The 25965-nt window shown below is 52.6% G+C and overlaps 2 protein-coding genes across 2 annotated transcripts; one reads left to right on the plus strand and one right to left on the minus strand.

Annotated features, from left to right (window-relative positions):
• The first annotated feature begins 693 nt into the window (after positions 1 to 693).
• NMNAT2 (nicotinamide nucleotide adenylyltransferase 2) lies at positions 694 to 10274 on the plus strand. The gene is made up of 11 exons (XM_003208530.3): positions 694 to 781; positions 2034 to 2122; positions 2609 to 2676; positions 3020 to 3098; positions 3585 to 3711; positions 4317 to 4397; positions 4488 to 4532; positions 5231 to 5307; positions 6551 to 6652; positions 7238 to 7305; positions 7458 to 10274. The coding sequence occupies exons 1-11, from the start codon at positions 694 to 696 to the stop codon at positions 7558 to 7560; spliced, it is 927 nt and encodes a 308-aa protein (XP_003208578.1). The 3' UTR covers positions 7561 to 10274.
• Positions 10275 to 10374: 100 nt separating this feature from the next.
• On the minus strand, positions 10375 to 24455 carry LAMC2 (laminin subunit gamma 2). The gene is made up of 23 exons (XM_010715828.2): positions 24293 to 24455; positions 21037 to 21225; positions 20225 to 20354; positions 19951 to 20046; positions 19729 to 19865; positions 19516 to 19638; positions 19033 to 19222; positions 18605 to 18717; positions 18097 to 18315; positions 17575 to 17751; positions 16830 to 17063; positions 16240 to 16376; positions 15940 to 16093; positions 15469 to 15674; positions 15207 to 15286; positions 14633 to 14770; positions 14348 to 14492; positions 14002 to 14151; positions 13549 to 13663; positions 12940 to 13139; positions 12487 to 12645; positions 12296 to 12395; positions 10375 to 12114 (listed from the first exon to the last, which is right to left on the minus strand). Exons 1-23 carry the CDS (start codon positions 24363 to 24365, stop codon positions 11864 to 11866), a joined length of 3516 nt encoding a protein of 1171 aa, XP_010714130.1. The 5' UTR covers positions 24366 to 24455; the 3' UTR covers positions 10375 to 11863.
• Between the last annotated feature and the right edge of the window lie 1510 nt (positions 24456 to 25965).

A 25965-nucleotide genomic window follows, 5' to 3' on the forward strand; every position in this document is an offset into this window, starting at 1 on the left:
CCATTTTAATCACAAGATGTATGTTCTATGCTGTCTTTTTTAAAAGATCTGTAAGAGGTACCAGGACACAGCTCCTGTGAAAGATGTTAGAAAGGTCATGTTCAGAAAAAAAAGAAAAAAAAGACTTTTTTTCCCTTTCTGATTCAATTAAAATTAACTGTAAAGGTAGTGATGGGAAGGCAATTAACATCACTAGCAGCGCACAAAGAGCATCCAAGAGGATCAAGCTGCCACTCTTCCCCTGTGATTCCTTCTAGGCTTTTTGGGGGACTGATTCAGTGTTTCTGGAAGTCCTCAGCAGGCACAAGGGGCTCTCAAGCTTCTGCATAGGCTGTTTTTATGTACATAATTTATACCATGCATAGCAATAATTATGCAGTAGCACTGACCTAGTACAGCTTCAAATATAAAGATGGGAGAGTGCCCCCAGGAACAGTAACCTTCAACCTCAGGGATGCCCTTTGGTCCTTGCTGCTTCCATCAGTACCATGGGTGCTCATCCCAACATGCACAAAAGGGGACAACCACCCAGAAATCCCACCCAGTACCTCTACTCCTCTAAAACACCCTGTCCAACCCATTTTCTCCCCCTTGGTGACCCCATACCACAGGGTTGAGCTGGGTCAGTGAGAGCCACTGGTGGAGGAAGATGCTCCACATGGATCCCAATAGGCAGAGGAATACCCAGCAAAGATGGGAGAAAGAGAAAAGGATTCAAACCAAACTGGTGGTGTTCACACCTTCAAGCCCAGGATCCCAAAGGCAGGCAGGAATGCTTTAGGTATGTCTAATTCGGGCATGCATGATTTGCTCCTTGCTCCACCACACAAATTGAATTATTTAACCCCATTTTTATTTCTCTGGATGCTAACATGCACGGAGAACAACTGGGAGTAAAGCCAGAGAGGATTTAGGGTGAGTCTAGGAGGTGCATTAAGGCTAACAGATGTCTCATGGGATGTCCCAGGGACCTGGGGCTGCTCAGAGCTCAGGAAACAGAAGTCCACAGTAATCATAGTGCCATTCTTGACTTGCAAGTGCCCTACAGCTTTTTCTGTGAACAGTAGTCCTTTTTATGCATGTCAAAACTTGAGGGAACACAATAATTTTGCCCAAGCAGTTCGACATGGGTTATTGTTTGCACAATAAAAGTGGCTTTAGATAGAGACCACAGGTCCATGAGCACACCTGGGAGTGCTCTTTGTCCCAAGGGAAGCATTTGTCTGCACCCAATGAACTGCCTGGCTTCATGCAATACCTCCTGAGTTTATCTGGGTTCCTCTGGATCTGCCAAAAGAGCCCAGGATGTGCCTCCCTTCCCCATAAATCCTTCTTTCCACAGTATTTTTGGGTCTTCAGGAAAGTCAGTGCTCAGCATCTCTACCAGCCCCTTTCAGCAGGGATGACTGAACAACCCCTGCTCCAATTTCCTCCCTTCCTGCTGCACACTGTGCCCTTTCCTGCTCACTCCTAGCTCACACAACCAAAGCAACCCCAAAACACAAATGGCCTCCCTCCCCATCTCCAGTCCCATATCAGCCTCTAGGGCTGACACCCTTAAAGATGTTTCTCCTCCTTGTCTCAGAGCACTGAGGGTTGTTCCACTGAAATCTAGACCAAAACAGAGCCCTTCTCCCTGTGCTGCTCTCATCCATTCCCATCCAGCATTTTGGATGAGCAGCACATATGTCCACACTCCACTATCACATCTCAGCCATGCAGGCTGGCCAGTCTTATTTGCTTTCAAAATGTTCCTCTAGCTCTCCTGCTTCACCCAAGCCGTGCAGAAGGCAAGAAAAGCCAAAGGAGGATGAACATGATAGAGTCCTTTGGATTTTCTATTTCTGAGGGGTGGTGAGAAATACCAGATTCACAGTTGGCAGCTGAGGGTTCAGCTTTTAGGGCAAGGCGGGTGATGGCCATATGAAGCTGGAGGTGAAACCCTCAAACAGCATTTGGCAAAGCCATAAAGCCAGTTTTGTGGGGTTTGGTGGAATGGGCTAATGCACTGATCCCCTCTTGCTCTCCTCTAGAGAGAGCCCGTGATTACCTGCACAAGACTGGACGGTTCATCGTCATCGGTGGCATTGTCTCACCTGTGCATGATTCCTATGGGAAGGCGGTGAGTTGTTCCTGTTATCTCTTCTTTGTATGTGCAATGTCAAGCACTGAGAAGCCACAAGAAAGCCTCCAAGAAGATGGTGAGGGATAAAACCACCCAGTCTTCAGATAAAACTTCCAGTGAGAGCCTGTAACCAGATAAAACCAGAAAGGAAAGAGAAATACTACCATCCAAAATGATGGGCGTCATTTTTGGGGGATTGTGTTGGTTGAATGATTTTAAAGTCAGTTTTTATCATAATACAAATGAGTTTTATTCTGAAGGGGAAAAAAATCTAAAATAAGAAAGGAGATTTTGCTTTGATCTCTTGTGAGATGCAGAAATGTCAGCAGGAAAAGCCACCCCTGGGCCTGGACCCACCATAGCCCAGGTAACCACGCTGAGACCTTCAGCTTTGAAAGGCAGGAATACTTCTTATCCAGAAACAAGGAACTCAGATAATCTTTATGCACTGCCTCCTTTTAATCTGCAGTTTTATTGTTCCAGGGCCTGGTGTCCAGCCGGCACCGCCTGACCATGTGCCAGCTGGCTGTGCAGTCTTCCGACTGGATCCGGTGAGTGACAAAGACCACTGCAGGGAGGGGGTGCTGGGGCTACACAGCAGCAATCCCTGGTCCACGGCAGCCCCACAGCTGAGCTGGGACCAGTAATGCCATCAGGAAGATCACACTACATGCAGATATATCCAAACCCAATGGATCAGAAGTTAAGAGTATGGAGGAGCCTGGGCATGGGCACATGTTCAGGTTCTCTCCCACCCCAAGACAAAGAAGGGAAATGAAGGGATGAAGCTACTAGGGGGAGCTGGGTGGAAGGTTTGGAGGAAAGAGGTGGTGTGGTAAGGACATAAAGGCAGCAGCCACCAACTAACGCTGCTGCCTCCCTGTGCTCCTGCAGGGTGGACCCCTGGGAGTGCTACCAGGACACCTGGCAGACCACCTGCAGCGTGCTGGAGCACCACCGTGACCTGATGAAGGTGAGTCCCTCTGCACCTCGTGCCCTGGTCCTGCACCAGAATCAGGCTGCAGACACCATCCTCTGCCTGGATGGGCTCTGGAGCCCAGAGGTAGACATCAATGCCCAGAACATGGCTGGGACAGATGGAGAAGATATATGTTCCTAACCTGGAGAAGTACACAAGGCATTATGTCGCAGTTGTTCTCTGCACTTCTTCCCTGCCTCTGAAAGCAAACTGAGCCCCTTGGATGAACTACTTGCATTATCACCAATCAACAGGGAACAAACAGTTTTTTTCCTCTAAATAAAAGAGCAGTAGGGACCTACTAGACCAAGACTAGATATTAGATATTAGGAAAGCTAAAGTGAGATGGATGGGTCTGTCACTAATGATGACCTTCATCTTCAGTGAGAGGGGACCAGCTACCGTAGCAGCAAAGGTTTTGAGAATCACCTCCAGCCTTGGGGAAGCCATCTTTACTACTTAATTTCCCTTTTGCTGCAGAGAGTGACCGGCTGCATCCTCTCTAATGTCAACACCCCCTCCATTACCCCCGTGATTGGACAGCCCCAGAATGAGTCTACACAGCCTATCTACCAGAACAACAACGTGTCCAACAAGCCCACTGCAGGTAGGTGGCTCTGGGGAGGAAGGGGAGGAACTGGCCACCTGTTCCTCACACCCCATCGTGAGGTACCAAACACTTGCTCAGGAATGCTTCTGATCTCCTCCAAGTCTTCTTTCACCTCTAATGTTCCCATTCCCTCTTCTCAGTTTTCTAGCTTGCTGTCACCTCTGGGATTGGGGAATAGCAGTGTGCTTGTGCTCCTTGCAGCCTCAGGATCCCCAGCCTGCCTCACAACTCAGATTAATTTTTGGTTGGTCCCAAATTTAACAAAAGATTTCTATAACTCTGTGTTAAGCTGACCTGTCTCCACACTTCTGATGAACAATGAACACCAGTCTAGCTCCTTCTGCACTCCTGGTGGCGTATTTCTGTTCTTTTCTGCTCCAGCTGAAAAAAACAATCATTTTATTTTTCAGCTGACCTGGACGAGGTCTCTCAGCAGGCTCATAGTGCCTGAGGGATATTTGGTTATATGAAGGCTGAGTCATCTGCCAGAGGAGACGTGGGAGTTACTGTCCCCATGCATGGGAGCATCCCATGCTCCGTGAGGGCAGGCAGACGTGAGTGAAGCCTCTCCCCATCTTACTTTTCTTCTTCTCTGCCTTCAGCAAAGATCCTGGGGAAGGTAGGAGAAAGCCTGAGTCGGATCTGCTGCGTTCGCCCACCCATGGAGCGTTTCACCTTTGTGGGTAGGTACAGGAGTACAGCATCACCCCCAGCCCCACTTGCCTCCCCAGCAGCCCCTGCCAGGCATCAGCACCTCTATTCTTCCCTCCCAGATGAAAATGCCAACCTGGGGACAGTGATGAGATACGAGGAGATTGGTGAGTATGCAGCCCCCCACCACCACCAGCACCACCAGAAATTTGGTGGCAAGTAAGGGATGCTGAACCATCACCACTCTTGGTGCTAGGCAGCATGGCCTGGGGCTGAAATGGGAGCAGCACTGAACTGTTGGAAACTCCTCTGCCCACCCCTCCTTACCTGCGCAGTTTTGTAGCTTTCCTCTACGGGTTTGCAAACCAACAAAAAAGTCCTAAAAGCTCCAGTGCTTCATCATGCAGTTAGTTGCACTGCTCAGCTTTGCTATAGAAAAATCAACCCATGAAGCCATGCCCAACGCTCAGTGCAGCTCCACACATATCTGCAGATCAAGCACCTGCAACAGGCCTCAAAGCACTTATATGTGTCTGAAAATGCAGAAATGCCTCCTCACCCTTGGGATACCATGCCTTCGGGGCACATGTAAGTGCCTCAGCAGCCCACAGCAATGCTGGCAGTGACCCAGCAGTGCAGGAAAGGAGCAGAAATAGTGCACAGGGTAGTTCAGGTTTGGCTTTCTGTTTGCATCAGGGATGCAAGGACTGTAGCTTCTTTAGCAGTATTCATTTTGGCAAAGGATGGTGTTTTGGTGAATGAGAACACCCTTGAGCAGAGCAATGGGATGGCAAGAAAGGAGGGGGAGAGGTGTACTCAGCCCTGCTCTCTCCCATCTCTGAGCACTTCTGCTTCCTTCCTTCAGAACTGCGCATCCTCCTGCTCTGTGGCAGCGACCTGCTGGAGTCTTTCTGCATCCCTGGCCTCTGGAATGAGTCTGATGTGAGTCACTGCCAGGGTCCCTTCCCTGGGCTCCATCCCTCCTCCTCCACCATCTCCTGAGTGCTGCCCTGGTATTCCTCACCACCCCCATTGCTTGCCTCTGGTGCGCAAACAACAGGGGCTTCTGCACTCCTGGTTTATAAAAAAGCTGATGTAAGAGAAGTGTTGCCCTTATGTTAGAAATGAAAGACCCTTGAAATCATACCAGCAGCTTGCACCTAACAAAAGAAGAGTAAACAATAGTAATAAAAGACGAAAATAAGTAAAATCATAACAAAGAAGAAAAGAATTAAGACTGAGAAGAAAAATGATGTCTACCTCTCAGCCAGACACTGCTTGACACCATCTCATGTGGGCAAGCAATCTGCAGTAATGACTGTGGTGAGATTTTGAGAGCAGTCAAGACCACATCCACATGGCAGAACACATGAAAAGCAATGGAGAAGTCGCTTTTACTCTCCCTTGCAAAGGCAGATCCAACCTGCAGATGGCAAATTACCTCTACAGAGATGGCTTAACTCTGTGTTTGGCTTTGATGTTGGTGCTTTTACAGCATCCCACTAGAATTCAGGCACAGTTCAGTGCACTGAGATGAGCCTATCTCAAACACTACTACAAATGAAAAATGCTTCAATTAACACTGGAGAAGTCGTCATCCCTCCACAGCAATGGGAGCAGTCTGCTCCCAGTATACAGGATGGTGCTGGGATCCATGCACCACCCCAAGAATTCTCTTCCCTTCCATCCTGAGGAGAGCCTGTCCATGGTGATCAGCTCTCCAGAGTACCATCCCCGAGACACTAGTAAATAATAACATCAACACAAAGAAATCCAGGGATGAGGGGCTGTAAAAACAACATGCAGCAGTGCAGCTGCTGCCTCCTCCGCTCCAATCTCCAGTGAGGCAGAGTTCATGTCATCCTCGGGCAACATCTGCTGCTGTCCTTTCCACCATGACAAGTTCTCCCTGAAGCCTAAATTCAACATTCATTAACAGAGTTTAACCCTGTTCCTTTTTATTTCATCCACCATAGATCACTCTGTGTGTCTCCAGCATCACTCCTTAATAAATCCAAGTTTTTCCCAAACGTTGTCCAGAAAGAGGAAATCTGAGGTTAACCCCCATCCAGGTTTTGCCAAGCACTTGCAGGGTGCACAGCTTGTTTGGGGTGGGGGTTGGAAGGCTGTGGCAGATTTTGCATTGGCAGGTCGTGAAAACTCTCTTTGCGTTGATTCTATCTAGATGGAGGTGATTGTCGGGGAGTTTGGGATTGTGGTGGTGCCCAGGGATGGAGCAGACCCTGATCGGATCATGAACCACTCCTCAATACTCCGCAAGTATAAAGTAAGTGGATTCATACATAGTCATATAGGAGCCAGAGAGTCATGGAATATCCTCAATTAGAAGGGATCCAACAGGGAACACTGAGTCCTATCCCAACCCCTGTGGCTGAGAGCAGTGTCCCAGCACTCCCTGAGCTCTGACAGCTCAGGGCCATGCCTACTGCCCCACAGAGCAGACCCTATTCCTACTCCTGAGCTTCCCCTGACACAGCTCCATGCTGCTCCCATGGGCCCTGTTGCTGTCCCCCTGCCTTGCTCTGGGCTGAACAAGCCACAGCACCTCAGCTGCTCATTATCTTGCTCTCCAGACTCCATGCTGTCTTTGTTGCACTCCCTGTCGCCCTTTGCTACATCCTTTCCATGAGATTAAACCTTCTTGAGGGCCTCAAAGTACCCCCCAAACCCCACCAACATCACACTGGACATGGGACCTGGAGAGTTCCCCCCCTTGGTTTTGCCTCAGCCGCTAACTGGGATCACTAATGCGGCCACCAAGTAGCAGATCTCCATGGCCAACCAGACACGGGTGGGGCAAACACTGATTTTCATCCCTCCCTTCCCTCATCTCTTCTTTCTCCACCCACAGAACAACATCCTGGTGGTGAAGGACGATTCGAACCACCCTATGTCGGTCGTCAGCTCCACCAAAAGCAGGTGGGTGATGCTGAGGGTGCCCTCAGCCAACACCTCCATTCATGGGGACACCACCGTGTTCCCAGCCCCTGCTCAGGAAGCCCAAATTCCTGGAAAGGGGCCATCCAGCTCCCCACGTAGGCTCTGACCCTCCTCTTCCCCTGCTCCCCTAGACTGGCCCTGCAGCACGGGGATGGACACGTTGTGGATTACCTCTGCCAGCCTGTCATCGACTACATCCTCAAGAGCCAGCTCTACATCAATGCCTCCGGCTAAGTGCCAGAGGCCCTGCAGCAGAACAGCCCTGTCGTCTCACGTCTCTACAGCTCTCCATCACACTTCTCTCTCTTTCTGTGTCTCCATCTCTCTCCCCACCCCATGGCCTCTCACTTTCGGCGCCGATGCTCCGTAGTGCAGCAACATCCAGGGACCGGCGGCACGGCCCCACGGGGAATGGTTTGGTCTCTTTTTTTTATGGGAACTGTCCTCCCCATTGTATATGGGGAGGGAGGGGGGCAGAGATGTGCTCAGTGTGCTCACTGAGGGGCAGCTCCATCCCCCCTCCCAGCATGTCACTGGGAAATGGTCCCCCCCGGTCCGTCCTCCCAGCATGCTCAGAGCAGGGGCTTCCTCTTTGCTCAACAAATCTAGGTGAAATTTTTTTTTAATTTTTTTCTTTTTTCTAATTAAATAGTTGTAGTGCAAGCTCCTTAGCTCTCTTGCCACAGTGCCCTGCTTCCCATGTAATCCTGGTGGGCAGTGGGCAGGCATAATGCAAGTGGTTCTGTGCCCCGCAGAACCTCCTCAGGCCAGCAGTAAAGACAACCCAGCCACCGAATCCTCCACTTGGCCCTGATAAGTCACATGAAGATGGTGTTTCTGAAGGGGCAAACAGTGCTGCCAAAGCATAACTTACCAGGGGAATGTCACATCTCACTTCTCCTTGTCTGCAAGTGAACTCAACCCACCCCAAAGCCAAGGATAGATGCTGTACTCTAGCCCCATGTCAGAAGAGGCAGCCTACAGCCCCTGGAAAGGGATCTGCCATTTACAACACCAAGAAGCAAGGAAGGAAGAAGAGGGAAGAGGTGGCCTGGAGCCACTGATGAGAATTGCCCCAGGCCTGGCTCAGCTGTATAGGGCTGGGTCTGTCCTCATCCTCAAGCCTCCAGCTCTCCAATGCTGGCTGTCAAATTCCCATTTTCCTTTCTCTCCTTTCCTCTTACTGTCCTTGAAAAGTTTGTGCATGACATATTTACCCTTCCAAACTGGCTTCAGGTCCTTCACACATCCCTTGGGACAAGCCAGTTTCCTGCTTTTCTGCCTGTGACAAGCCTGGTGGAAGCTGCTCAGCCAGATGCCAAAAAATAAGGCATGGAGCACGGAGCAAAAGGGAATAATTTGAGTCCTACAGAAATGAGGGTTATTTAAGCAAGCTGCTGTCCTGCTGGGTATCCCAGGGTGCAAGGACCCTGCTTGTCCTGGTGGCTCAGCCTCTTGAAAGCTGGCAGCCACAGGGAGGAGGGTACAAGTCTTGCTTTCCTTCACACCTTTCTCCCTGCCTTTGCTCCTTCCAGCTTCACACCTCTAGTGTCTATAGCTCCTGGACATCTGCCCATTCCCTGCAGACCTGGGTTGGTGAGATTTAGGGAATTCTAGGGCACTTTGCTTATCCCTAGCAAGGGACAGTGCTGTGTCAGCACACATGGAGGCTGAGACTACTCCAAGGTATTTTGGGGAAAGAGAAGAAAGAGCTAACTTTTTTCTTTTTTTTTTTTCCCCTACACCTACAAGAAGTCATAAGTTGCTCTTTGGAAGCTTCAAAGATGAGACTTTGCATTATGGTTGGTGACCTGCTGGGCACTTCTGTCCTCCGTGTTGCAAGTGTGCCACAGCCCCCTCCAGAAAAGGCAGCTGCCACCTCCCTAACAGCAAAAACGCTGGGCGAAATGACACGGTCTGCACATAAAGGTCTTTGCAGCAAACATGCTGAATCCCTCAGATCCAGCCATGCTATTTCCAGGCAGTTGTTTACGTACTTTGAGGGGTGAGGGGGCACGGAGATCCCAGACCAGGGAGGGTGGCCAGAGCATGCAGGAATGCCTCCGGGGGTGAGCTCCCATCCTTCTGAACCCCAAAGCTAATGCTTCAACAGGTTCTAGCTGGGCATCTCATCCACGAGCACCCAACTTACATAAGCTGATAGCTAGACTCCTCTAAACCCATTGCCTTCACTGATCCATATATTCAGGTTTTCGGCGTGTTTTTCCTCTCCACCCCAGTGCAGGGGTCATTCCTGAAAACATCCTCAGACATCACCCAATGTTTCTTAGCTCCAAGCTGGAGGAGAAGCAGCAATGTTAGAAACCAGCCTCCAACACACACACACACACAAAGGGATTGGAACCTCTGGGAGAGATGAAGAAGCTGAAGAGGAAGGATGGATGGTGGCTTTGAAGAGAGGAAAAGACAATGGAATAACAAAAGAGGAGACAAAGAAGGAGCGAGAATGGCAAGTCTGAGAGCAAGCTCAGATCCCCTTCTCCTCCCTCCCTCAGGTACACGAGATTGGACGTGCAGGAAGCCAGCTGGCTTTCCATCTCATCGTGGTTAGGACGGCATGCCTTAGAGACATAGCGTTGTGATAGGGATGATGAGTATATTCTGTCTTACTAGTCTTATCTATGCCTTCATGTATCTGCTCAGTAAAACTCACAGGATGGGGCAAGGATGGGGTGGGAGGGGGGTTTGTTACAGGTCAGTCAATGCTGGGATTGGTTTGGAAAACATCTATGGGTGGGTGTGGAAAAACTCATCCCTTGAGATCCATGCAGATGGTGGGGAGGTGAGGAAGGGGCTTTCCAGCACTGCTGGGGTGGGAGGCAGCTCCTGGGTGTGGGTCTTTGAACCTCTGATTTTAAACAGTGAGATTTGCTGAAAGAGAAATGAACTTCAAACGTCTTTTGGAAAACAAAATGGGGGGCGGGGGGAAGGGTTGAAGTTGCCATGCCACCAATTTCACTTTTGTGAAAAGTTTTGGAGCCTAAATTTTTTTTTCTTCTGTTGCTATATAAAGAAAATGGTCATTGACAAAAGAAAAACTTTATCAGCAAAATGTTTAAATTATGTAATAAACAAAACAAAAGGAAAAAACCCAAGATGCCACTGGTGTCATCTTTCCATGCTGCTGTGCCATTTGAAACCCAAACCAGCTCCAGATGGAGTCAGCCTGAGAAGCTGCTGGAAGAACTCCTGGCCAAACTTGCCCAAAACACGGCGCTGGAATTGAACCAGCAGGGAAGAGCTTACCAAAAGCATTCAGTATTTATTGGCCTCCTCCCTTCCAAAAACCCAACTCATAGAGGAATAATGTCAGATCCGTAATACCTGTCCTATGGTGTACGGGGAGAGAAGGAAAACATGCCAGAGGTGAGAGCATATCTCACTTAAATACAAATATAACACAGACAGTTACTCAGAAAACCCTCAACCAAGCAATAGCACGGGCACTGCTTTACCAGAGAAGCAGTGCTAACAAGATTTGGTCCTCAGAGCATTCCCCTCTGCCCAGCACCCACTCCATGCTGGTCAGAGCACTTCAGCAGGGCTGGTTTTCAGCATCAGAGAGCTCTGGGCTTTCTTTTTCCCCTGAAAAGGCATCAGGAGAAAGCTGGAAATGCTGTCAAACTGAAGGTGGGTCCACAGGAAAGCAGTGGGTGGGTGTAGGGAGCACCGTTGTCTTCAGTTCTTCCAGTGCTCAGGAAAGATTTACAGTAGAAAAACCTCGTGCACAATGACTCACATCTAGCGTGCTTTGGGAACATCCAGCACCATACATGTAGGATGGGAGGGAATGGGCAGCACCAAACCAGAGGTGGAGAAACATTTGAGACATTTTCAGTATCCTTCACCAGGTCAAATTAGGATGTTGGCACTGCAGCAAGGGTGGGAATGGGCTCTCAGATGCCTGTGCTTGGCTGCAGTCCCCCAGAGAAAGTTCCTGTGCCTGGGATGAGAGTCATGGGATCCCAAATGCTTGCCCAGAGCAAACATGACCTTGCTCTTCCTGAGCTCTGGGACACCCAGGAAGCTGCCAAGAACCAAAGCAACCAGTCTTGGAAGAAAAGGTTGTGTCTGTGAGAGAGAGAGGATACTAGGGAAACCTGTGTTTGCCCAGAAAGAGCTTTGATGGGAAAACCATCCCTTCAGGGCTGGGCAAAATAGAAACCATCTGCCTGAGGAGCCTGGTGGAGCACCTGCAGCTTTATGAAAAGGGTCATCAGCGGCACCTGCTGCTGCTGAACCCCTAGGCCACATCCAAAATGGCACCAGCAAATCCCAGCCCACAAGTGGGCATCTCCTTCCTCCTGAAATTGAGGGACGGATCGTTTTGAAAATCAGAGACTCTCCAGGTCCAGTGTGATGTGAACTTCAGCTGCAACACTCATGAACTGCAGGCACTACCCTGAGCCTGGGGGTAAAGATAAATCCAACAGAACCAAGCTCAGCTTCTCCTGCCAGGTTCTGTGGGAGCAGAGGGGCCTGGCTCTCCTGCTGTGAGCTGACTCCCAGTGCTGCCTCAGGGTAACTCGATGGCTTTTGTGTTGTAGCAGCCAGGAGGAAGGTTCCTCTGGATATCCTCCAGGTTCCTAATGTCTGCCAGGATCTCATCGATGCTGCTGTCCAGTTTCTGTACCCGGACCTTCTGCAGAGTGGCTCTCTGCTCCAGCTCTAACATCTGTTCCTTCAGCTGGTTGGTTTTGGTTTTGGCTTTGCTGAAATTCAACTCGAGCTGTTCCAGGCCCTCTTCATCCACAGAACCAGGCTGGTCTGTAGCACAGGAGGAAAACAAGGAAGAGAGAACCATGAGTGGAGCCTGAAAACTAATCTTCCCAGCTACTTCAGCTCCATCCATAGGTGTTGTTTTCCCAAGAAATACTCAATACCCCCACCCAGAGCCCAGCAGCACCCAGATTTCAGCTGCACACCACAGCAACATGATAAAACCTACTCATCAGACGCAGCAGCTCCTCCAGGACAGCCAATGTCTCCTGCACCTCCACCCCAGCCTGGCCAGCCTTGGTATGGACATCCTGAGCTTCCTTGGTAGTCTGGGGAAAGAAAGATGGAAACTGTAAGGCAAACTTTTCCCTAAAAAAATTCAACAGAGAAGCGTGCAGGCTGTAGGAGCCAGGAACCCACCTCTTGTATCATGGCAGCATCTGCCTCAGCTTCTGAAACCTTGCTCTGGAATTCTCCATCCACTTCTTTGGCCTCATGCTGCAGAGCTGCCACTGCCTTCTCCAGCGCAAGGACCCCGTCGGCTGTCTTGTTGGCCTCCAGCCTCAGCCTCATGATCTCCTGGGGGTTGCAAAGGCACGATGCTCAGGGGCAGAGCAGTCACAACACTGGAGCTGTTGGGACCTGGCTCCTTCCACAGACCTGAGACCACCACAAGGTGGCTAAAGCGACTTGCCACAGAGATCCCCACTGGATAAACCTGTCTGCAGAGATCCCCATGCACTCACTCTTTTAGAATCAGCTCAAGTATCTCTACACACTCCTCTACAGGCACAGAAGTCAATGCATCAGGTCCACTGCAAAGATGGTTGGAGTCACAGCCTCCAAGGTACCGTCATCAGGACCTGTCCTCACCTTTTGGATCCCAAAGGTGATCTCCTTCGCTTCCCCTGCGGTGCTGCTGGCTGCCTTGGATTCAGCAGCAGCATTGCCCAGGATGGCTTCAGCTCTGTCAGTCTTCTCCTTGGCACTTGCCACCATGCTGCTGATAACTGGGAGCCTCCTCATTGCATCCTCAGCTTCCCTTCTCTTGTCATCTGCCTGCAAGTTAAAACCTGAAAGAAACACGTAAGAAAATGGAGCGGAGCATTACATTGTGAGAACTCATAAGGCACGGAGAAGGAAGAGCTCTCCTGTAGTCCTGGCTTGGTTATGACAACTTCCAGAAAGCCTGGCAACAATGGGGATAGGACAGGAAGGAAAGGAAGTGAGCAGTTGCCAGAGAGGACTTGCTATGGGTGTTTTCTCCTTCTTGTAGGAGCTGCTGGACTGACTGGGGCACTGAGAAGGCCACTGGACCCTGAGGACACATTTCCCCACAGTAGATCCAACCCAAAGCAACATGTGACGCTCCCACCTTGCTTTGGAGTGCACTTCTGGCAGAGACCATCAGCATCCTGCCCAGCACGCTCCACTGCAACGTGAAACTTGGGTGCAAGGGATGGGTCAGAAGGAAAAAATTACCACGCAGGCTCTTCAAGATCTGTTCCACTTCATAAAAGGTGGCGTTGCCAGCACTCACAGCCTGCAGGGCTGTGCTCCTGGCAAGGTTGGCTTGGGACAGCAGCTGAGTCAGCATCTGTGACAGACCAAGAGGACACAGTGAGGTGAAGGACACGCCAGAGGAGCATCCCAGAACAGTCACAAGAACCACAACAGCCATCTGCAGGGAGCTGTGCTGAGAGAGAAGACCCGCAAGCCTGTCCCCACATGCCTGCTGTTGCCCCTGAATCCAGGAGAGCACAGTCTGATCCATCAGCAGAGGCTTCTATGAGTGCTCCTCAACTGGCTCAAGCTGCTGGGAGCCCTCCTAGCTCATATCTATCCTGGGGCACATCATTAACCTGCCTCAGTCTAGGGGGTGTGCTAATGGGAGCCTGCAGCTCCGTGTACACGGGGTATCAGCCCATGTCTTACTGCTCTCTCGCCTTCTCCTCTCTGCAAGAGTTTCTTGATTTCCTCCTCCCAGCGGCCCACGCGGCTCTGCAGCTGCCTGTACTGTGCCATGTACGTGTCCACCTTGCTCAGAAGAGCAGCTGCATCCTGCTTCAATTGAGCTGCCTCCCCCTGGAACACAAAGAAGGGGTCACTGCTTCGGAGGCCCAGTGTCACCGTACTGCTCACAGGCAAGTGAGGAATGGGATGACAAGTGCCTGGCCAGCTGGAGTGGGGCCCTGGACAGGGCTGAGCTGTGGAAAGGGCAGGAGGAAGGGCACAGTGAGTGAAAGGGGATGTCCTGGTCCCACAGGGACAAAGCTCTCACCTCAAAAGACCCAAAACTGGTCTTGGTCAGGCGGGACAGAGAGCTGAGGAGCATCAGGCTGCTCTGATAAGCCTTGTCTGCCTCAGTAGCTATCCTGTTGGCATCAGCCTCCAGGCCTCCAGCCAGCGACTTCAGCTCCTCATACCTGTGCAGACAGAAGAGTGAACCCAAGGGCAAACCCAAGTCCTACCATCCTGCATCCAGTGTTTCTGAAATGTGGCCGGGGATGCAGGGAATGGGGCATGGAAACAAGCCTCCACCCCACACCCTTTTCCCTGCACTTACTTCCTGAGCAGCCCTTGCAGGGAGCCTGGCACCTCTGCCCCTCCGCTCACAGCTGCCTGCAGCAGCTCCAGTGCCTGCTGTGAGTCGTCCTGTGCTCCCTTCGCCACCTGCTCAATGATGTTGGCTGCCTGCATGTGGCTGAAAGGCACAGGGGGGTCCTTGTCATAAGGGCTGCACACTCAAATTCCCCCCTTCAACCTCCTTTGTAGTTTTATCCAGCAGTGCCAGATCAGGTTCTTGCAGACAATGTGATACATGTGAGAATGGGTACTCACACCTTGGGGTCATCTGCCTTTCTTGCCCCTCCTGCACTCCCCAGGGTAGGGGAGCACAGGGGAAGGGGTTGATGCTGCCTGTTCCAACTGCATGCCTACAGGCCAAACTCTGGCCAGGAAGATGCTTCCAAAACACCCCACCCAGCACCACTCCCAAAGCAAGCAGAGCAAAGGCAACCCTGCAGACACTTCTTCCCCTTCTTTGGGACTTTTGCAGAGCTCGTGGAGCTGTAGCATCATGTAAGGCCACTGAATAGGGAGCTCCTGGGCCCCCTACCCTCACCCAAGGAGTGGCTCACCTGTTGGCTAGACTCAGAGCCTCCTGGGCCAGGAGCAAGATCTTGTTTGAGCCTCCAGGAAAGTGTGAAACTGGGATAGCCTGGGAGGAGAGAGAGGTGTGAATGCTCTTCCTTGTCCTTGCTTCCCATTTGGCAAGGAAATTAGTAACTGTGGCATGCTAAGCCTCCAGATCCACCCTGATCAGCAGCTCCCGGCTCCCCACAGAAATAGCCTGCCATATTCAGGGTTTGAAGCATGGCACACACACACACATTCCCTTACCGCTCGACTCAGAGAGGCTCCACTGCGGCTCAGGTCCAGCCTGGCTGTCACCAGCAGCCGCCGGGTGTCCTGTACCTGCCTCTCATACTGCCTGCCCAGAGACATCAGCCTCTCCACTGCTGCCTTGGCATCATCCAAGCCACTCTGGCAGGTAGACCCTTGTCCTTTCAGCCTGGTCACACGGCTTTCCAGGGATCTGTCAGAAGCTGGCGAGAAAGAAAGAGACACGCAATTGTGAAAAGAAACTCAAAGGCAGAGACAACAAAACTATGCAATGACACAGATTGTCCTTTCCCTTGGACTTCTGGTGGCCCCATGCCTTGGACATGCTTGGAGAAATACAGAAAACCACTCCAGACTGTCATCTTCTGCATGATGCCTCTGCACAAAGGACTAATGTCCTCCCCACCCAGAAGCAGATCCTCATCAGCTGTTTCCCCAGCCTGCCTGATGGCAGCCATTATGTGGTACCTTGCAGGCTGAGGGCTTCTCTGAGGATGGCCTGCAGCGTCTCCTCGGCCAGCTGCATCTTCCTCTCCAGCTCCTGGCCCACAGCCCCGCCTCCAGCTTGCACCTCTGAGGAAAGCAGCTCCAGCTCCTGCAACTGCTGCAAGTACAGGTCCACCTGCAACCACAGAGGATCAAGTCATTGGATGCTGGGTGACTGCTTATAAGATTCTCAAAAGCTGGATCTTCAGCACAACTCTGCCTGAAGAGCAGGGACCCACAGCCCAACCCCCGAGATGGATGGACAGATAGGTAGGCGCTCACCTGGGCTTTCACTTGGCTGTAGCAGGCTGGGCACTCACTCTGCTCGCAGTTGGGGCCCCCAAAACCAGGTTTGCAGATGCAGCTCCCATCATTCCGGCACGTCAGGGGCTCAACCCCTACCGAGTTGCAGCTGCAAGCTGCACAGTGAGAGGTCAGTGGCCAAGGACCCTCTCCCATTTGGTCTGCGCACGTCTTTCCACCCGCTATCCTTTCTGATTCTCCCTAACCTCACTTTCCTGTATCTCATCTGCAGGTGTGTCTCCTCCCATGCTGGAGAGAGAGACCTGGCTGAGAAAAATCACTTGGCCTGGGAGAGTGTGCAGAGCATACACCACTCAGCACCTCCGCCAGGGCTCTGGAGCAAACACTGAAAGCCACAAGGCCAAGTGCAAATACACCACATCCTCCCCTTTAAGCTCTCTTGCACTCCAGCATGGATTTCCTTACTCATCCCCAGTGCTGTTACTCAAACTGTGCCTACTACAGATGCTCCTGCTTGGCCCCAGGGAGCTGCTCTGTGGCTCGCTGAAACCTCCTGCACCCTGTGGCCACCACAGTGCAGCCCCACACACCCATCCCTGCCCTCGTACCCCGGCACTTGTCAGCAGGGTTGGGGGCCAGGGGGTTCCCAAAGAAGCCATCCTTGCAGCGCTCGCAGTGGAAGCCAGCAGTGTTGTGGATGCACTTGAGGCACTCTCCCGTCCGGCGGTCGCAGTTCCCCACGGCGTTGGGCTCCACGTTGCCATTGCACTGGCACGGCCGGCATGGCTGGGAGGCTGCAGGATCTCCAAAATAGCCGTCAGCACAGAACTCACAGCTGGGCCCTGCGGAAGGGAGAGGATCTTGGACCAACGCTGGCGGCCACCTGACCACAGGGATGGGGACACGGCTGACACCAAGGCCCACACGTGAGCATCACACCTCTCACGGGATGCCCGTAGGCTTCCACACCCTGCACATCAAGCTCACAACAAAATGGGCACAGTGACTTTCCTTAGGCAAGTTATGCTGTGCTGGGGTCTCTAAGTTCTGTTCTCCTCCCTCCCCATCAGCCCTTTCTCCATCAACTTAATCTGTTTGCACAGCAGCCTTTCCAAAAGATTGTATGAGCAGATGTATGCATGCATTTCCAGGGCAGGGCATGCACATTTGCACAGCATGATGTGTCCCAGTGCTTTGCTGAAATACCTGATTACAAGCAAGAGTACGCAGGTGAGGAATCCTTGGGGAGAAGACACTGTCCCCCAGCCCCGAGCATCCCAGGCAGCAAGCACCACATAAGGCACATTAAGACTCCAGGGGATGGGCTAATGGCAGAAATGATCTGAACCTTACCTGCAGCTCCAGGAGGGCAATGGTCACAGACAACTTCCTGGCCTGGCAGCACTGAGCAGCTCTGGCCATGGCCACAGGGACATGCCCTGCAGCTGTGCGGGGGTCGGGGGTCTCGGTAGGAACCGAATGGACAGCTGATGCTGTTCCCCACATTTTCATCTCCCGAGTAGCATTCACCTAAAGAAGGAAGGACAGGGCATGGGACAACCAGTTGGCCATCAGTCCAGCTGTCCCCTCTGTGGGACACCCTGCACGGCTCTGAAGATGAACAACTGAGCCTCAGCTATTCCCTTTGAATCGAAACACAGGAGGGGACGTACAGCACGTGAAGCAAAGGGGCTGAGGAGACTCCATTGAGGCTCCACCAAACCACATCACTGTTCAAGGTGGAAAGTGAGCTCACATTGCAACGCTGCAGGCTATTCTGACAACACAGGCAGCAAAACATTTCCGCATCACTCACTGATTTCTGTTCCAACCTCACACACCCAACAAGCTCAGAGAGGTCACGATTTTTCTTACCAGTATCCGGGTCACAGATCCCACCACCGTGGCAGCTGCAGGGCACGCAGATGCTGAACGGCCCCATGTGGGGTGCATCCCTCCTGTAGCCAGCAGCACACTGCTCACAGAACTGCCCCTGGTAGCCATCGGGGCACTGGCAGCGCTCCACCCAAGGCGCGAGGATGCCGGCAGCGGGCTGTGCAGATACCAGGGTGATGTTGTCGATGTAGCCAGTGCCTGGTGGGAGATGTGGCACATCACCACCAAGAGCCCAGCTGGGTCTGCGAGCCCCATATCTACATGCTGATCTCTGCAAGGTCAACTACAACACGCGTGGGCAGATGGCCCTTGGCCAAGGTTTTGCTTCCCTCCACCCATTGCTGTTGGCATCTAGCTTAAACAGTTTGTGATTTAGCTCTGCCCACTATACAACGCTTTTAAAAATACCTTTTAGCACAGCTGTGTCCAGCTAGGTGTCTCCAGCAAGGAGAGCTGTGCCGTCCCCTTTGCTATCCCCCTCACTTACTGTACTCCCCAAAGGTGGCTCGGATCCAGAGGGCTGTCAGGTTTCCCAGCAGCCTGCGGTATTCAAAGTAGTTCAGCCTGGGACTCCACTTGCTGCTTGGGTGCTCATCCAACCTGCACATGGGGCCAGGTGGAAGCAGTGTTCAGGAACATGGGATGTCCCAGCTGCTCTCTCCCATCTCCATCCTGAGTCCAAAGCACCAGCACCCTCCTCCCACACAACCTGTATCAAGCACAGCACCCCTCCCAGTCCCAAAGCAGATCTTCTACAATCCCTCTTCCCCTCTCCTTGTCTATAGGGAGAGAATCATACAAGCTGAACCAGGTCCAAAGAGGGTGGCTATTTGAGCCTGACCACCTCTGAGGGACCATCACTGAATCCACAAGCTTCCAAAGCCTTTCCTTCCACAATCCCAAGCACCCTGTCACCTGAAGGTGTAGGTCTGGCTGACACCACAGGGCAGGACCTTCCCAGAGGGCAAGAAGGGGGCAGTGACTCGGAGGCCACCTCCTTCCAGGATCACGTCATGCGGAGAAGGCAGCCGTCCCCCTCGGTCCAGGCGGTAATCGAAGGAGAGTGTCTGGCCATAGCTCAGCTCTTGGTTCCCAAGGAATTTGGCTGCATGGGGAAGCAGGGGAGAAGAGCAGAAGGAAGAAATTAAAGGCTTAACGTCTTCCTTTCCTTCTAAAGTCATGCTCTATGGGGTCAGACCAAGTATCACTGTGCTGGCTGCCACCACCACCACCTCTCAGGCTGTAGAAGCACTGAGGTATCACCTCCCTTCCCCAGCATGGGCCCTTCATTCTGCCCATTTCACACCTTCCCCAGCCCCACAGACCCTTCAGTCACCCCATTCTCCCCAGACGAGCCCAGGCCTGGGCTCAGCTCCGTGCCATACTTCCCATGCATACCTGGTGCCATGAAGTACAGTGCTTCCCATCTCCTCGCTGCTATGAACACATCCTGGTGGCGAGGAGACCATTGGAGTTCGGCTGGGGACTTGTCCTCATGGACAGCCGTCCATCCTTCAGGACCTGGAGGGCAAACAAGGAGAAGGCACCCCCAGTCAAATCCTTCCTGGTATGCCAGCCCTGAGGCTGTGGGGACATCCTGCTCAGCCTCACCTTGCTGGAAGTTGGAAGTGATCTTGTGGACGCTGTAATTCTCAGCACTGACACACGAGGACGAATGTCCATAGCAGAAGCACGGAGAGCACCCAGCCGGATTCCTGGCATCCAAGTTATAGAAGTTTTGTTTGCACCTGGAAAAGAAAGATGACATCATTTGCGTGCATTTTCTCCTCTCGTGCTCAGCCTTCTGTAGGGCACAAACCTCCAGACACCCACCTGTCACACCGCTCTCCAGTGACACTGACCTTGCAGACGCAACGGCCCGAAACGCAGTCCTCTGTGCCAGCTGGGTCACAGGCACACAGCTGGCTCCTGCAATGGGGACAGTGGGGACACTAAAGGGACCTCCAGCCCAGCCAGAGGCTCACCGCCCCAGCACAATTACCATATGAGACATCAGAGAATCTCCCAGTGGGATAACAGTGGGACAAAGTGAGCAGGAAGAGGATGCAGCAGTGATGCCCCAGCTCAGGACAGCCCCGATACTTACTGCCCATATCCCTGGCACCCAGCCTCAGAGAGGGAATGGAAGCCTGGCTGGCAGCGATCACACTTCTCGCCCATCACACCAGGCCTGCAGCTGCAGCGGCCGTTGTTGTCACACTGTGTGCTGAGGGAGCCTGTGGGTGGTGGGACAGGGAGATCAGGGAGGTGCCACCATCTGCCTGGTGGGACGTCCTCTGGATTCTTTCTGCCTATCCCCAGAGTGAGGGCACTTTGCAACACCTCCTGTCCCCGTGTGGGCTCTGAAATTACTCTTTCATTTTTACAGTGCAATTAAGGGACCTCACGAATCCTGCCAAACATGGCAACACACAAAATCCTTGGGACTGACTCATGAGGCCAGGAAAAGACTCAGCTCCCTGTGCTTGGGCCTGGCCAACACCCTCTGTGATAAGGACATGAGCAGTTCGCTGTGGGGCCACTGGTCCTGGTCACCTGCCAAATTCAGGACAGAGAGGAGCAGGCTCCCTCCTGGACATGAAGAGATCTTGCCACAGTACAGCTTGTTTGGGGAATTTTGGGGTTGCTTCTCCTCTTTTCCTTCTCCCACCATCTGCAAGGTCTGCAGAACCCAGCTTTGCACAAGTGTGAGCTCATCTAATGGCATCGGCCATCACCAGAGAAACCTCTTGAGCATCATCCCAGTGGCTGTCACGCCATGCTGAGAAGAGCAAGGGGTTGGATTCAGAGAGGCAGCACAATTTGCTGACAGTAGATGGACCCCACCCTTCATCCCTGGTTGGAAAACAAAGCCAAAACCCAACCATAAGCACACTGGTCCCTGTGGGTGCCCCATACCCTGGGGGTGGCAGAGGCAGGGCAGGCAGCAGTCCCCATCCCGCTGGCGGTAGTATCCCTCCTTGCAGCGCTCACAGCGGGCACCCGCCGTGTTGCCCAGGCAGCCGAGGCAGCGATACCCATTGCCTGTCTCCATCAGGAGCTGCCAGTCGAAGACACACTGCCTGGACATCCCGTTGCAGTCACAAGCTGGAGAAAAGAAAAGAGCAGCATCCGAAGAGGTTTAGAGGGATGAGTGTTGAATATGAAGCTCAACCACAACCCAAGGAACATAGAATTGTCCAGGCTGGAAAGACTGGTAAGATCATCCCAGTCCAACTGTCAGCTCGTGCCTGTGACCACTCTAGACCATGTCAACCACCCTTTTCTTGAACACCTCCAGGGACGGTGACCCCACCACTTCCCTGGGCAGCCTGTGTCACTGCATCACCACTCCTTCTGAGAAGTTTTTCCTCATACCCAACCTGAACCTTCCCTGGCACAACTTGAGGCCACCACCTCTCATGCTATCGCTGTTACCTGAGAGCAGAGGCTGACCCCACCTCACCAGAGCCTCCTTTCAGACAGTTGCAGAGTAATGAGGTCTCCCCTGAGCTCCTCTTCTCCACGCTGTCCCATCCCATTCCCTCAGCTGCTCCCCATCACACTGTGCTCCAGACCCCGCGCTGCTCAGTGCCCTTCTCTGGGCACACTCATCTCCATGGCCTTGCCCAGGTCTTCTCATGAAACCAGCTCTCACCTACTTGCCAAGACCTCAGTTACCAGCACTACAGCATTTAAATGTGAGCTTTATCTCAGATGAGTTTTTCAGCTCCTCAGAATCACAGATTACAGAATCATAGACTATCCTGTGTTGGAAAGGACCCATAAGGATCACCAAGTCCAACTCCTGGCTCCACACAGGACCACCCAAAGCTCTGTCAGACACTTCTTTAACTCTGACAAGCTGACCCATGACCACTGCCCTGGGGAACCTGTCCCGGTGCCCACCAGCCTTTGGTGAAGAACCTTTTCCTAATATCCAACCTGATCCTCCCCTGTTGCAGCTCCATGCCATTCCCTCAGGTTCTATCACTGTCATCAGAGAGAGGAGATCAGTGTCTGCCTCTTCACCCCACATCACGAGGAAGCTTCAGGTTACCATGAAGTCTCCCCTCAGCCTCCTCTGTGGCCTGAACAACGAAGGGACTTCAGCTGTTTCTCATGCATCTTCCACTCTAGTCCCTAGTATCTTTGTAGCCCTCCTTGGACACTCAGTTATAAGTTCCTCTTGTACTGCTCCCAGCCACCCCCAGCCCTGCCTGGAAGTGTTGCTCCCAAACCTGCTTCCACCCCATTATCGCAGCTCAGGAGGGAGGAGCTCTGTTCCCCAGGGGCCTCCTCAGGATCCCAGGTACGGTCCCAGACCTATAGTCATGGGTGAGGCCCAAGAACAAGCATCCTCCCTCCCCAGGCTCCTGTGGCACAGCTCAGCCCTGGCAAACAGCCCTACAGCCCTGTTCTCCTCCTCTGGGGTTCCTGGGGCCATGCAGTGCCTCCTGGCTCCATGTTGCAGTGCTGCCAGCTGCCTCGCACGCCCATTAGTGCACACATACCAGACAGGCACACTCAGTGAGCAGCTGCTGACGAGAAGGAAGATGACCTCATGCGCCAGCAAACAGGGACGGAGGTTTCCCAGCCCCGGCACGCTCAGCCCTTCGGTGGTACCAAGAGTAAGAAGAGCTTTCGCGGACACAGCCAGCAACCAAAGAGCACAGAGCACAGAAACAGTCCACCACAGGAACGCAAAAACAACATGAGGTTGTTTTTACTCAGTGCTTCCACTCCCCACCTGCATGCTCACGGTCAGTCCCCTCCCCACCCCTCCATGCAGAGGCACCGATCCCCACCCACACCTCACCCTACGTGATCCGAGGGCTGTTGCCAAGCACAGCTCCCACAGGGAACAAACGCCTGTTTTCAGGCCTTGCTCCAAGGCTGGAGCATGTTCGGAGCCAACTCCTGGCTTAGCACGGATTCCAGGTTCACTAACACGAAGCCATTTGAGACACCGCTGCACCACGTCATTGGTTCTGTTGCTGATCTCCTGGAAGCCTATGGGCTCCAGCAGGCAGTCAGGTGCCCCAAGGCCCCACCACCATCCCCTGACTCTCATGGCTGTGGTGAAGGGGCTGCTCTGGAGGGCAAAGGGCCACGCTGGGATGTGGAAGGCCTGGGTCACGCACCCAACAGGATATCACTTCCAAAGCTTCCAACCATTGAGCATGATGATCAAGAGTTGGTTGCCGTGCTAGTGCATACTCCAGCATCAGATTGGCTTTGAGAACAAGAACATAAAGCTCTGTTGGCTGCAGAGCACCGAGGGGCCACTAGCCCAACCCATATGAGCCCATCCGTGAGGAGCCCTTCTTCCATCAGCCTCTCCACATAGCAAAACCATTGCAGCAACGAAACACAACCCCTGTGCTTTGCAGCCCTGGCTTTCTCAGCATGGCTCAGATGTCCCACAGCCAAAGGAGCCAGCAGAGGTGGGAAATAAAAACCTACACCAGGATTCTGAAATGCAATTATGGCTGCTGTAGTAATTACTCAATTAGCAGGAAAACCTATCAGTCTGTCCTTTAAAAACCTGCTCATTCAGCGCTTATTTTTCCCTATCAGCTTTCACTACACTTAAATGAAAGCTGATACCAAAGGAGCTGCTTCGAACCCAGCAACCACATCTCCAAGCAGCAGCAGCATGACAGACACAGTAAACAACCCTGAAGTTGCTCAGCATTTATGAAATACACATGATTTGGATCTTTTGGGCTCCATGCATCCCACAAGCCCCCAGGTCGCACAGACACAAGCCCTGCACAGAGTCAGGTGCTGGATGTCCCCTGCTCCTCCTTGGGCACAGGGACACCCCGCTTATCGGGCAGCAGACAAACAGGCAGCCCTTCCCCAGGCAGTCCTCCTGCTTGCACCCACGTCCCACCCAGGCAGCCAGGCTTTCCCCAGAAAGCAATAAAGGAATTACACCTAAACAAGTTATTTAAAGGAGACGCAGGTAAAAAAAAAAAAAAACAAAACAAAACAACAACTGAATGATTCTGGGAATCTAACTCCAGAGGAAACCTCAAGAAGAGCACCTACAGGTCCAGGTTTATCCCCAGCGATGGAGTGGGAACCAGCAGAAGAGCACCACTGGACCCAAATGGCTCCCCATTACCGAGGCCTTAAAGCTGAGCCCCCAGCCTTCCCCAGCCCTCACCTTCTCCTCCGCTGGTGCTCAGGGCTGCAGGCAGCAGGGACGCAGCCAGGGCAAGGAGCCAGCACATGGCCATCGCTGCAGCCCCAGGTGGGCGCTGGGCACGCGGAGCTCCAGCTCCAGGCTGCTGCTCTTAGGTTTGCTTTTCCTTTTTTATCGGCTGCTCCACCTGAGTCACTCCCAACAGGAAGAGCGCGTGTGCCCGGCTCTGACTCACCGTGAGCAAGGAGCGCCCAGCCTGGGGCAGCAGGCAAGCACACACGCGCCCGCTGCCTTTGGGCTTTGAGATGCAGCACCCTGAGGGCATCCCGATAGCATCGTCCTGGGGGAACAAAATGATTCCCAATGAGGCTGTCCCTACAGCTGCCCATTGTCCAGCTCCATCCCATCCTTCCAGCTCCGTCCCAGCCATGCTGCTTCTTTCCCAGGCAGCTCGGCACACAAGGCTGGGGCTGCCCGGGCATGCACAGAGCAGAGCGGGATGGGATGAGATCACGGGAAGCCTGGGGAGGGGGGACAGGTACCGTCTGTGCAGCCTTCCATGTTGTCCAAGCAGCCCTGCTGGAGTGAGGCTGAAGGCAAGTGAGGAGAGGAGATCAGCAGGACCTGTAACCAGAGGGTGCTGAGGGTGCAAAAAGCCTCTGAGGTCAACTTGGATATGTGCTATGAGAAGAGATCTATCAGGATTTACTAGCACCAGGTTCAGGAAATCCCCAGCTCTAGAGATGGGATGGAGGCTGGGAATTACCAAGGTCTGCTATCTACGTGTATCTGCTTTTACTCCCGAGATAGAACACGAGGTTGTATGAGCCCTTGTCCTGACTCACTGCAGTAGGGTTTATGCTAGAAAAAGATGAGGAATGGATGCTCCAGAGCCCCGCAGCATTTTGGCCTCAAGGAAAGCCACGGTGCTGCATGAAACACGAGGGATGGTCCCACCTCACTCCTCTCCTGCACCTTGGGAGGACACAACCCTGTTTGCAGAGGAAGAGAGCGCAAGAGGACCTGGTAGTAGGGACCCACATTGTGGCCCATGGGAAGCCCACACAGGAACAGTTTGGTAAGAACAACATCCCTGTTCTTATCTCAACCCTTGAGCCCCTTTTCATCGTATTTTCTTCCTCTGTTCCTGTGAGGAGGACAGCGAGAGCAGTGTGGTAGAGCTGATTTAGCCATCGGTGTGAAACCACCCCCCAGGTCCTCCTGCCCTGCCCACAGCCAAATGTCAGGATAAATGGGATGATGGCACATGTGCTGCATCTGAGAACCTCTGCTACTTTTCATCTTGGTCTGACTGCAGTGGTCCACAGACACCAGCACAACTACATGAAGAAGTCCAACAAGCTCATCCCCAGCCCAACGCCCCATTTATCTTTCTACAGTAAGGACTGAAACTCGGCCCAAACTGTGCTGATTCACTTCTCATTCCAGAGCTAACAGGTCTGGGGTTCATAACGTTTAAGTTTCCTTTCTCTTCTACAGTGCCCCACAGCCTCCATCCACATGCTCACATAGCCAGCAATGACTCAGGGCTTCCCCAGGTGCCTCCTCACACCGTGGTGATCTCATGGGTGCAACCAGCCTGAAGTCACCAAATTTTTGTGACTTCCTTTGCCAAATGTACCTGCCTCCACAGAATGATTCAACTCTCTTCTACAAACAAGCTGCTCCTTTCT

Source organism: Meleagris gallopavo, chromosome 10 (assembly GCF_000146605.3).
Source record: "Meleagris gallopavo isolate NT-WF06-2002-E0010 breed Aviagen turkey brand Nicholas breeding stock chromosome 10, Turkey_5.1, whole genome shotgun sequence".
In the NCBI taxonomy this organism is placed as follows: domain Eukaryota; kingdom Metazoa; phylum Chordata; class Aves; order Galliformes; family Phasianidae; genus Meleagris; species Meleagris gallopavo.

Bases quoted from the DNA above. Each gene is read 5' to 3' on its own strand.
- LAMC2 (XM_010715828.2), bottom strand. From the start codon at position 24,365: ATGGCCATGTGCTGGCTCCTTGCCCTGGCTGCGTCCCTGCTGCCTGCA. The intron at 18,316-18,604 runs GTAAGTGAGGGG...ATCTCCCACCAG, and splicing joins AGCCACCTTTGGGGAGTACA to GCACTGGCTACATCGACAAC. The intron at 17,064-17,574 runs GTAAGGTTCAGA...TCCCTTCCGCAG, and splicing joins TTGCCCTCCTGGAGCTGCAG to GGCCCAGCTGTGAGTTCTGT.
- NMNAT2 (XM_003208530.3), top strand. From the start codon at position 694: ATGGGAGAAAGAGAAAAGGATTCAAACCAAACTGGTGGTGTTCACACC. The intron at 4,533-5,230 runs GTGAGTATGCAG...TCCTTCCTTCAG, and splicing joins GATGAGATACGAGGAGATTG to AACTGCGCATCCTCCTGCTC. The intron at 7,306-7,457 runs GTGGGTGATGCT...CTGCTCCCCTAG, and splicing joins GTCAGCTCCACCAAAAGCAG to ACTGGCCCTGCAGCACGGGG.